General features: G+C 46.5%; 1 protein-coding gene across 1 annotated transcript in view; it reads right to left on the bottom strand.

The window, feature by feature from the left end:
- The window catches only part of ADGRD2 (adhesion G protein-coupled receptor D2), a 642,994-nt gene that overhangs the window by 509,350 nt on the left and 120,780 nt on the right, over positions 1–12,864 (bottom strand). Inside the window, exon 12 of the mRNA XM_073639770.1 lies at positions 922–1,030. Within this exon, the coding sequence (XP_073495871.1) occupies positions 922–1,030 (109 nt within the window). The remainder of the gene's footprint in view (positions 1–921; positions 1,031–12,864) is intronic.

The raw sequence follows: 12,864 nt of genomic DNA, 5'->3' as shown, positions 1-12,864 counted from the left end.
ACGGGGCTCCATACACTTGACTTTGGAGAAAGGGATCATCATAGGACTTCGATTAGGACTACGGCAGACCGGCGTAAGTTTATTTTTTATTATTTAAATAAATGGGTGAAAGGGAAATTGTTGGGGAGTTTTATTTTTTTAAATAATGGACTTGTGTGTGTTTATTTCTGTTGACTATTGGGTTAATAATGGGGGGTGTCTGACAGACGCCTCTCCATTACTAACCCCTGGGCTTGATGTCAGCATCAGCTGCTGACATCAACCCCAAAACCTTTATCTTGATTGCCAACGCACCAGGGCAATCTGGAAGAGCCGAGGCTAACCGCCAGAAATAGCGCATCTAATGGATGCGCCATTTCTGGGGCGGCTGAGAGCTGGACTTATTAAGCTGGGAAAGGGCAAATATCTATGGACCTTCCTAGCCTATTAATGTCAGCTCACAGCTGTCTGCTTTCCCTTAGCTGGTTATTAAAAATAGGGGGGACCCCACATCATTTTTTTGAATCTATTTAATAGGTTAAATAAGTCTAAAAACAACCTTTAGTGTCATATGAAAGGCACTAAAGGGTACTAGTTTAATATATGTAGGGGGCTTGTGACATCTACAGGATGTTAAATATCTACAGGACATCTATCCATCATTTTTCTATCCATATTTGTTTGCAGGGCAATTGTCCTGCTCTTACCCCATTTTGCTTCCTTATGCAGCCTCCTATCCCTTACTAATGCCATTTTACAGCACCAAAGTTTTCTGTCCCCAATGGCTTCTATGGGGTTCAGGTTTGGGGTCACGTTTGTGTCCCCAAACTGAACACTGGACAAAAGTTCGGCCGAACCCGAACTTCGACGGGTCCGCTCATCCCTACTTACCACTATTACAAATATCTGTATATTATAAAGTACTTGATTTTTAATACTCACCGGTATCTCAGTGTGCCACAAATAATATTGCACGGACGTGCTCATCTCTCTCTCCCCAGCTAGTACAGTTGAAGATATAACAGAGGATCCGAGGTAAGTGCCCACATGCCTGAAGACAAAGCATAAATTGTAGTTAAATTCAAAATACTCAGTTCCATAACCAATTATTAGTGTTGTCCAGTACCTTTTTTGCACCAAAACAAATCACAGGTTTTAAAAAAATATATATATATACTCACCTGCTTACCTCCCTCCATACTTCTCCCTGGGTTCCCCACCGGTCTCTGAGCCTTCTCTTGTGCAATATCCTTTACATGACTGCTGCAGCCAATTAGTTCGCGAAATAGTGCACCAGAATCAGATGAATAGTTTTTTTTTTATGATTACTATTTGGCTATTTTGTGGCACTTGGTATAAAAAGAAAATATTAAATACTTTATTACGAGAGCTTCATGAGGGTTTATTTTTTTACTAGGAAGACATAAAAGGGTCAATCTTTTTTTTTTTTTTTTTTAGAAATAGAAGTAGTACTATGGCTTTACAGTGGCTTGTCCGCCAATAAAAATGACACCTTTTTGTAGAGCTCAGATGTGCCAGTCATGAGAAATCTAACTTAGGAGTCAAATGCAAATCAGACAAGAAGTGCATTGGAGGTGTGCCAATGAACTTGGGCTTCTTCCTGCCCAGGGGCGGATTATAATGAGGGTAATCTGTGCCACCGCCCAGGGCCCAAGGGACCCATGGCCAGATTGCGCTCATATTTCTTTTGCCACAATAGAGACTTGCAGATTAGTTACTAGTCTACATACCCATGGCACTTTCTCTATGATTCAGCCGGCATGATGATGCCATCATACCGGCTGCATCTTTACTAGGTACCCACCAGCCTGAAGAAGCAAGCTGAGCCATGGGGGATCATATGGAAAGGAAAGTAGTTATTTTTTTCTCTTTTTGAGGAGCATGTTCTTCATATAGAGGCTCAGGGGTGGAGATATCATTGGTGCAATCGGTCAGGTGTCCATTTCCACTTACAAAGCTTTGGGAACTGTGCATTGTGATTAGCTATTGGACTGCAAAGGGCCCATGTACTGTGCACAGGGGCCAAATTCTGTCTGTGTCTGCCAGCATAGAGTCTATAAATTCAGGGGCTGAGGAGCGATGTACTACATATGGAGGATGGATATACTGCGGCTGATGAGCATGTACTACATATAAAAGCTGTATACAGAGAAAGAGAAGAACTATACTGCAATATGGAGGTTGTATATATGTAGGAGTGGTGCAGGTAATGTTTTGCTCCCTGATACTCCAAGGGGTTAAATGTGTTTTATGTTAATGTATATTTCTGAAAGTAAAACCCTCTGGGGTTGAAGTTTAGCCTACACAGGGTTAACTGGAACGGCCAGCCCAGATTTGGGAGGGGTAAATGAGAGTTCGTGCCAAGTTCAGGAAGTGACAGTTCAGTTGGGAGAAGTAGTGAGAAGTGACAGCAGTAGTCTCAGGTTATAGGCTGCTAGGGACAACGTGAGCCTAAATACTCTGGGCAGTGGATTGCCAAAGGACATTTCCGTGCAAATCTGTCCGTCGGCCTGGGAACCTTGAGATGGATGTCGGGGCCCTTGAGCACACTCATTCTGCGAAGCTGCAGGGAAAGATGGACTCAAACTCTCAGAGGGGGAGTATGATGGAATCCGGGTACACTGCTAGTGGTGGAGAAGAAATCCTAGTGCTAGGGAAGTTAGAAAGTGGGATGCTCTACCAATATCGAGAACCAGGGCTGAAGTTATGTCAGGTACCCGTGGGAAAGACCATAACCCGTTGAGCCTTATCCTTTATGCCTGATTGTAAAGGCTGCAAGTTGTCAAGTAAAAGTTTGATTGTTTTTACGAATTCCGTGTCCCCTGGATGGATTACTGTAAAGGTTCCAGAAGAGGAAATCCTGTAGCCAGTGGAGGCCTGTAGGCAAGAAGTAAGTGTGATGCACCTGACACACAGCAGCACACCGGGATGGGGACACATTTTGTCCATAGAATGCTGGAGCGAGCAGAAGCAGCAGCTCCCCACGACTACCTCGTTATTATTATTATTATTATTATTTATTATTATAGCGCCATTTATTCCATGGCACTTTACATGTGAAGAAGGGGTATACATACAAGAACAATTACAATGTGACGGCGACTGGTACAGGAGGAGCGAGGACCCTGCCCGCGAGGGTTCACAGTCTACACTCGTTCAGTCACCTTACATATAAAGGGGCTGAGAAGTGCTGTACTGCATAAGGAGGCTATATATACAGGAACTGAGGACCGATGTTCTGCATATGGAGGCTGTATACAGGGATTCAGGAATAATGTACTGCATATGGAGGTTATATATACAGGGGTTGAGGTCTGCTGTATTGCATATAGAAGCTGTATACAGTGACTCAGGAAAAATGTACTGCATATAGAGGTTATAGACAAGGACTGAGGTGCACTGTACTGCATGTGGAGGCTATATATGGAGGGGCTGAGAAACAATGTACTGCAGTTGACGTCTATAGAGGGGTTGAGGAATGCTGTTCTGAATATGGTGGCTGTATATGGAGGTTGTATATGGGGCTGAGGAGCAATGTACTGCATATAGAGGCTGTATACAAAATGATGTACTGCATATGGAGGCTGTATATACAGGGGCTGAGGTGTGCCGTACTGCATATCGAGGCTATATATATATATATATATATATATATAGAGACTGAGGAACGATGTACTACAGATGCTGTTTATAGAGTGGTTGAAGAATGCTGTTCTGAATATGGAAGCTGTACATGGGTGGCTGAGAAGCAATGTTCTGCATATAGAGGCTGTATACTGAGGCTGAGGAGCAAAATATTTCATATGGAGGCTTGTATATGCAGGAACTGATCCGCAATGTTCTGCAGAGTGGAACTGTATATAGAGGGGATTGAGAGGAGTAAATCTGCAGCCACATCACAAAATTTTAAAGCACCACTCAGGCGGCGTTTTTGCCAGCACTGGAGTTTAGCTAAGGTTCCTGCTCCCAGTTGTATATTCGCCTTCTGGCGTCTTCACCTTTTTCGGCTCGGCTCCGGTCTCGTGGTGCCATCTTGCGAGCGCAGCTTCTGATTGGCCGGAAGCTATGTCACAAGATCTCAATGCAAGTCTGTGAGAGCCAGAACGAGGTCAGAATGAGGCTCTCATAGACTTGTATTGAGTTGTGACCATCGCTTGCTCCATGAAACACTGGTACAAACTGCTGGAGACCGACGAGAGCCGCTGCGATAACAGATGAAGACGCTGGAAAGGTGAGTATAAGACAAGTTAAGTTTTTCTAAGACAGTACTTCAAAGTACATCCTAATGGGTTACTCTCGGGCTCTGATGTCAAAGGACCCTCTGCCACATTAGATGACACCAGAATTAAAAATGGCATTTGAAGCACCACTCTGGCGTTAAAATGGAAATAAAAAATGGTGGAGTGTTGCTTTAAGAAGATGCACCCAGGCAGCAGTATGCCTCTTCATGCTTCCAGCTGGAGCGCAGCGCTTGTAGGTCGGGAGACGCCATTGTCCACAGTTGTGACACCATGTGAGATTTTATACACTCCTGGTTTGTGTGAATCTGGTTGTGTCAGACCGGTGGCAGCACTTAACTGGTTACGTAGTTAATGCAGCAAAGTGGCACAGAAAAGCTCTGGATCTTTTGGGATGGGTGTATAGTGATTGATTTTGGTGCACAAACCGCAGTGTCTTTCTATGTAAAATTAGAAATCAACTGCAAATTGTTTATTGCTACTGGCTGCAGAATTTTGCAGAGATTTGTAATTATGAATAATGTAATTTAAGAGTTTCACTTTGCTGCTAGTGTAATGAGCCCTTTGCCGTCTAAGGCTGTGTTCACACATCATGGTTTTTTTGGCGTCAGTTTTCTGCAGCAAAACCTGATCTTCAAAAGGTATTTTGTTCAGTATTTTTCTTTGAAGTTTTGTCACTTTTTTGATGCGTTTTTGGTGCGTTTTTTCAGCATTTTTTTCACTGTCTTTTTTTATGCATGTACATAAAGCTCTATGAAAAAAAAAGAACCCCAATTCTATTTTGGCATCAAAAACGCTGAAAAAACACTGATATAAATTTTTATGCTTTTTTTTATGCATTTTTTCAGTGTTTTTTTCACCACCCATTACTTCCTATGGGTGAAAAAAAGCTGAAAAAACGCTGAAAGAAGTGACATGCTCTATTTTCCCCCAAAAAAAACATGCAAGGCACAAAATCCTGAAAAAAAAAAAAAACATGATGTGTGAACAGAAAATTCTGGTTTCTCAGACTTTGCTGGTACTTCAAAAGGCAGCTGAAAATTTGCATAAAAAACTGCATCAAAAAACGCTGAAAAAAACATGATGTGTGAACACAGCCTAATAGCTCATCATAATGCACAATTCCACCTCCTTTGGTGGTAGTTGCCCCCATTACCTCTTGGGCGCCGATGCAGCTGCACAGGTTGCACCAATGAATGAATGATATGTCCGCGCCTGCATGGATGGCATCAGAGTGCAGTTTGTGAATTGTCTGTGATTAAAGGGAACCTGGATTAGAGAAGCTTTGCAATTTATTATTTTTTTGATACTAGATAATCGATAGTAAAAACTGACACGGACCAAACGCCAATAAAACTCCGATCCAAAACACTGATTACACTCGGACCTTTTTTTGAGCATGTGAAAAATCACAAACGTCTGAATGAAGCCTAACAGTGGATGCTGCTACCGGAAACACAGCCCAACTGGGCAAAAAAGCTCAAATTTATCAGTCACAATGGTCCTTTGTATCAGGGGTTCCCCTTTATCACACATTAACAAAATACAGAGAAGGAAATACTTTAAAGGAGTGGTCTGAAGACAAAATAAATTTCATTCTAAATCCCTATTTATTGCCATAATTAAGCTATTTTCTACTATACTTGCATAAAAAATTCCCTATCCTTACCAAACTACACTATTTAACTGCTATTCTATTTTTTCCATACTTCCTGTGTATGGATACTTTAATTGAGTACCCCACTGCATGCTGAGATACTCTAACAAAGCGTCATTGGGGGGGCAAAGGCTGCGGTCACTGCTGCAGCTGCAGCCTCTGCCCCCTCCCTGAAACAAAGCTTCACTAGTGGTGCAGGTTTCAGGGACTGGGCTAGTCCCTGTGCACAATGACAGTGCGCTATCTCGCCAGCTCAGATCAATAGTAACGAGTCAGCAACAGAGCAGTGTCACGATACCCAGCGTGCAGGAGACCAGTGCCGCCAATGCAAGTCACGTCACTGGTCTCCTGCACGCTGGGTATCACGACACCGCTCTGTTGCCGGCTGGTTAATACTGAGCTGAGCCGACAGCGGAGAGCGAACTGTCATTGTGCACATCGGACAGTGCACATCACGCGGGGACGAACACAGCCCCTTAAGCAAGCACCACTGATGACAATTCGTTTCAGGGAGAAGTCAGAGGCTGCAGCAGTGACTGCAGTCTGTGCCCCCCCGATGACACCTGAGAGGAGGACTAACGAGCCAAGAGGAGGAGCTATGTGGCCACACACCATACAGGGCTGTGTCTGCCTAACCTCAGGTTGTCTGTGTTAAAGTGCTGCTTGAGCAATAAAGCTTATTTCAGTAAAAAAAAAAAAATTGCTGGAGATTCGGGGCAGTACTCATAAGATCCAGCGCCTAATGACGCCCCTGGTGACTGGTAATGAATTCAGGGTACAGAACAAGGGCAAATTAATTTGGGTGCATGTATTCAGAGGCGCAGTGTGGGGGATTCTTTATTCAGAAAACAAATGTGTGTACACATCTACATATATACTATATGTCAGATGACACATCGGGCGCTTGTGTACCCATGCGCTTTAAACCACCCTGGGCCCTGGCTACCCTTAATCCACCTATGTTTGAGCCTTTGTGTTTTCTTGCAAAAAAAAAAGTTTAAAAGTTCACCGAATTCATACATGCTGTGGATTTTCCATCCAGATTTGCAGGCGGAAAATCTGCAGCATGTCACAATAGAAGCAGTGACTTTTACATGATATTTTCACAATGGATTTCATGTCATCCACAAGCTGCAAGAAAAATAATCAGTGGAAATTAATAATCATAATCAGGGTATTTTAAATCTGCAGCACGTCAATTTAAAAGTTGTTTGAGAAAACTTTTGCCTGCAGGCTCATTTCATTGTTAAAAAAACAAAACATGCTTTATTTAACCTTCTCAGCATATTCTAGAGAGGGAGTCCCGCTCTGTTTGCGGTGGTCCCAGGGGCGGGACTTTAAAATGTTTTCTCAAGTTTGAAAGTTAGTTTATATCCATGGCATATGGGATAACTTCCTGATCGTTGGGAAATCGACTGCTAAGATCCTGAGAACTCTGACAAGTCCCATATAAATGGAGCTGAGACTGATCATGTGGATTGCCTCACCATTCATTCCTATGTAAGTGCTGGAAATCAGTTGAATACAACACTCCGTTATCTCCAGGACTCCCAGTAAGAATGAATGGAGTGGCGTTCTCACTATCGGTAAAATCCCAGCAGTCAGACCCCCAATAAGTGGAAAGTTATTCCCTATCCCATAGATAGGGGATAACTTTCTAACTTAAGAACACCCCTATTTCACTCAAAGGAAATCTGTCAGCATGTTTTTGCTATAGAATCTAAGAGGAGCATGATGCAGGGGCAGAGACACCAATTCCATCGATGTATCACTTACTGGGCTGCTTGCTGCAGTTTTGATAGAATCCTTATTTTCTCTGCTGTAGATGTAGCAGAACTCGGGAATTCTGAGCCTTGTATAACCCCGCCCACATCACTGATTGGCAACTTCAGACAGTGTACACAGGAAGCTGCCAATCAGTGGTGGGGGCGGGGTTACACAGATTAGTTTGACTGTCTAGCACGTGACACCTAGTCCTCTTTTGATAAGCTCCTGCTGATTAAACACTAATTGTATTGATACTACAGCACACAGTTTAATTAGTGACACATCCCTAAAGAACCTACATAATGCTGCTCTCACATTAAATAGTAAAAGCCTGCTGACAGATTCCCTTTAATGAAAAATTTGTGTGGTGCCCCTATGGGTTCAGTCACCACAGAGGTACTGAATATCAGCCAGAGGTGTGGTACCCCACTCTCAGGTAAGTAGGGAGCACTACCCGGGTCCCACACACCCACATCCAATACACTCCACTTCAGTAGGGAAGGGCGAGATTGCTCCTAAGGTAGAGCACAGTCCCTGGTCCCTAGCCAGAGGGTGGAACCATGTAGTTGGTGTGGGTGGAGGAAGGAGATCAGGGGAGCACAGGCAGAAGGAGTATACGAAGGAGGGGAACCATCTAGAAGTGTGTGAGTCCAGAGGAGAAACAGTAGGGAGTGGGAGCTCAGAAGGAGCTCCGCTCAGGAGAGAGAGGAGAGCGGGCCTGGTAAGAGGCCCAGGAGAGAGAGGACGGGAGCAGAGGGAAGGTTCCAGAATCAGAGGGGATCCCAGGGGCACGGTGAGTGCAGAAGCCACTCATGCGCCCGAATCTACACAGACGAAGAGGGATCAGACTGCAGAGGGGACCAGCCCCTAAACTAGTGTAGAATAATCAGGCTCAGCTAGATAACCGGAGGCTGCTGTACTTTCAAGTTGCAGCTGTCCACTACCACAATTATGTGACGCCCAGCTGCGCTTGGTATCACAAATCCTGGAAGGGTGTATTGAAGGATTCCTCCACAAGAGGCCCCCATAACCATTCACACATCTCCACCTTCCACCTCAGACCACCAGAGGGAGCCCGTTAGGGATATATAAGGGAAGGTGGAGCCAGGCAGCAGTTGGTTGAGTTGCAGTCAGAGTCTAGTTCAGTCTGGTTTAGCAGTGAGTCCAGTGCAGTCTGAGAAGAGTTACCTCAGAGGACAAAAGCCTGTTCCAGCTCCTGCAATTGCTATCCTGCAGTGGAGCTTATCCAGATCAAGACTCCTTGTAGCTCAGAGAGGTGAGCTTTAGGTGTGCCGGTGCCATAAGATCGGTGAAGCGCAGCAAGCTGCCGTTAGTGTGTATAGCCTAGTGAGGGCCCGAGTAGGCCGAAGGCGAGTTGAGAGTGAGTATGTGGCACCCCAGGGGTCTGGTTACCACAGTAATAGAAATATTACATCTGAGAGCAAGTGGGAGGTTTCTTGGTCAGGAGCCCTTAAGCATGCAACACCTCCTGTCCAGACCTGGGAGGGGAGGAATCTGCCCTTATAAACTGGGTCTGGGGCGGGATTAGTCAGTCAGAGCCTGGAGTGAAGTTCCAGACACAGGGCAAGAGACAGCTAGGAGCTCTGTAGGATCAGGAGCTGAGTGCCAGGGACTGGAAGCAGATATATTGCTCGTCCTGGTTGAAGAGATTACTACCGGACAACGGAGTCCGAGGCTGTGGGAACCTCTAAGTCCAGCAGCAGAACCCAGCCGGCAGGGGATTCCAGGTCCTCTGGCCAAAGAAGCCCGGAGGCTCAGTCACAAGGAAGGGACCAGCGCTGCCATCGAGGAGCGGAGGCTATCAGAAGGCCCCAAGTCACCAGCCATACGGGTGAGCATCACACGGTATACTCAGGGACGTGGGTTACTTCCACTCGCTTACAGCAAGGTAGCAAGGAAGAGTGCAGATAGACGGGGAGGCCTACAACTCCACCTGGCCAGGGGAACTCCTGCTTGCTCACAGACTGACCAGGCCCCTTATGCTAGCCAGTACTCCCGGGAGGGTCTGCCTTAATATCATCAGTAAAGACCCTGAACTGCACTGCAAAGACTCTGAGTCGTTCCTGCTTTCTCACCGCATACAGCACTACTAGTACTGGGACGCCCGTGCACCATCACTCCCATCATCGACGTTCCCTGCCCTGAGGCCATACTCTTCCCGTGGGGAGTTATCCCATCTTTAGCTAAGCACACTACACCAGCCTCAGCGGACTGCCTCGCAGCTGCGGTACACCCTGACCGCAATCCACGGGTGGCGTAGTCGGACATTAAACCACAAAAACCCTATAAAGACTGCCACTGGCTTGGGTCACCGCCACGGAGACTACAACCCCCAGAGACCCGGCTCCGGGTAACCCACACGCCTGCACACACGGCCCAGGGGGCGCGTCAAGTACATAGGGGGCAGAGGAGCTTAACTAGCTCACCCCGAAGAAGCAGTTACCGGACACCGGGTCCGAAGTTTACCGGGATCTCCATGACCCAGTAAGATATAACCGGAATCCCTGGAGAACTGCAAGTCCCAGGATCGCTAAAGTGCTGATACGTATCAGAGCCAGGAGACACATAGGCCCCGTAAGTCGGGAGCGTGTAATCCAAGAAAAGGCTCTACCACAAGGTCAGCCAGCGCAGGACCGAGACAAAGTTAGGCCTAGCTCCAGGCAGGTCAGAAACTTATTACGCAGAAGCAAGAAACAGGAGGCCCAAAAACCCGCTCATTGGGGAGGATCCTGACATGCACCCTTCACCCTACAGTGCTCTGGGACGTGCCTGAATTACCATCAATAAAAGGTACTGAAGTGACTGTCGTGTCCGTCCCCGTTCTTGCTCTGACCAGGCCAAATCTCTCCGTCCTCCATTCCCCATTCATACCCTGCCCTGAGGCCTAGCTCCACCTGTGGGGAGCCATACCATCTAGCTGCCTCATCATCGGCCTCAGTGGACTGCGCAGCGCTGGTGAATCTCACCAGAAACCACAGGTGGCGTCATGAACTCTTTAATAAAACTTCACATCTATCAACGCCTTCTTTAAGAGGGACCCCAGGGTACGGGCCCGGGAGCCGACCACCGCGACCTCCTTAAGGCTAAAGGCCCGGGTAACCGAGTAATTCCCATTTCCCCTGGGCGAGTCAATTACATTGCCGAAAAGGTGGCCGCATAGGGTCCAGGGGATTGGACGTTGCCCGACAAGACCCAAGGCTAATGGCATGGGACACTGATTATGAGGCGCAGGGCAGGAGGGAGAGAGCCAGCGCAGGAAGATGACCAAGGAAGGCACATAGAATGGGGTCCTGAGAGACTTGAGAGCTGCTGAACCCCTTCCCCGGAGGACACAGGATGACGTGGGAGGTTACACACTGGCCCTGGTAACCTGGAGTCTTGAACAACTGTGAGTAAACCATGAAGACTGCAACCCACTGTGTCCTGGAATTATTCTTGCGCCATCACCAGCCCTGCATGACACAGCACCAGCAACATCTACCTTATAAAATCACCATCTTCTGCCCTGGAGCTAAGCTCTGCCTGTGGAGAGCTGAACCAACTCTGCTGCGTCACCATCAGCTCCAGTGGATCTGCACCGCAGCGGCGGCTCCAGATAGCCGCATACCACAGGTGGCATCATGAACATTATATATAAAAACTATATTCCCCTTTTAGTTTCCCTTTAATTGACCATCCTGGGTCACGGACCGGGTCACCGCCACCATGACATCCCCCAGCTTCAACCGGCCCGGTTACTGAGTACCCCACGGCCCAGGGGGCGCGTCATTTGTAATGCCACGATAAGTATGATAGGAATGCTAAAGCTGGACAAGAATAGAAGAAACAGTTTAAGAACTTCACTAGGCCACAAAAAAGGCAGAGAAGGGGAGAGATAAGATCGATATCGCAGCTAATAACAACTGAAGAGATGTGACAATGTGCAGCTCTGGCCCTTCTGAATGTAGTTTCCATATTGTTAGATGGCAGTGAAAGCTACGAAATATAAGAACGACATACACTTCTCTTACAATGCTACAGCAACACCAAGGCACCTCAAGTGCCACATTGATCAACAGATCAATAAAACACTTACAATAGTCTGTTTATACAATTTATACAGAAAATGTTTCATTTAACAAGGATTTTTTTTAACTATTTTTTTTTTCCAGTTTATGTAAAGTTGCTCTTTTTGCAACACAGTATCATAAAAAAAATCATTTAATTTGTGGTCATTGCATTGCCAGCAAAATCCCCCTAGTGGTTAAAGTATATATTACATCAATACATTTTTCAAAAACCTGAGTTCATAGCATGGCATCATACTTTATGAGGGCCATGAGAGGGATATCTTTGTGCGTGGGAACACTAAGGGGCGCCAATAGAGGCAAAATTACTTTGTAAGGGTTGCAAACTTGTGAGATATGCTCTTATGTGACCCAGCTGAATATTATTTTGTTGTTTTTTTTGTGGGGGGCCCAAGAAAGACTTCTACAGTGGGAGCCCATAGTTTCTGTGTACGCTTCTGAGTTGTACTGTCCGTTTCTGCAACGAAAGGGCACGCTAGTACTTAGGTTCTGCTCATTGGTGGGGATCCCAAGCATTAGACCTCCATAAATTACACAGACAGACAGAATAGTAAATTATAGGGTTGTATGTCCCCCCATACTGGGCCCCTCCCTGGTATACACTGCATGTCCCCCCATGCTGAGCCCACCCTCGTATGCATGTCCACCCCCATGCTGGGCCCACCCTGGTATACATGTCCTCCTGTGGCGCCCTGCTGCGCTTGGAGCCACAGATCCTAGAAGGGTGCATGAACGGATTCCTCCACAAGAGGCCCTCACAGCATACACACACCTCCACCTTCCACCTCAGACCACCAGAGGGAGCCCGTTAGGGATATAAATAGGGAAGGTGGAGCTAGGCAGTTCAGTCTGGTCTGAAGTCTGTAAGGAGTCCAGTTACAGTCAGTTCCTGCAGTAGGTGAGCCTGAGAGGTCAGCCTGCAGTGGAGCTCAGTCTAGAGAACAGTTTTCTCAGGGGACAGAGGAAGTTCCAGTCCCTCTAGAGACAGCCCAGACTCAGGGAGCTCAGGTTAGTGAGCCCAAGAGCGGTGAAGAGTAGCGAGGCCTACTGCCAGAGTGAAGCCTAGTGAGGGCCCCGAGCGCGGCCAAAGGCAAGTGGAGTAAGCAAGCTACAT

Source organism: Phyllobates terribilis, unplaced genomic scaffold (assembly GCF_046119375.1).
Source record: "Phyllobates terribilis strain yellow unplaced genomic scaffold, ASM4611937v1 Scaffold_7__3_contigs__length_470593459, whole genome shotgun sequence".
In the NCBI taxonomy this organism is placed as follows: domain Eukaryota; kingdom Metazoa; phylum Chordata; class Amphibia; order Anura; family Dendrobatidae; genus Phyllobates; species Phyllobates terribilis.
The sequence above is the reverse complement of the archived record's forward strand: the minus strand, read 5'-3'. Positions and strand labels throughout refer to the sequence as shown.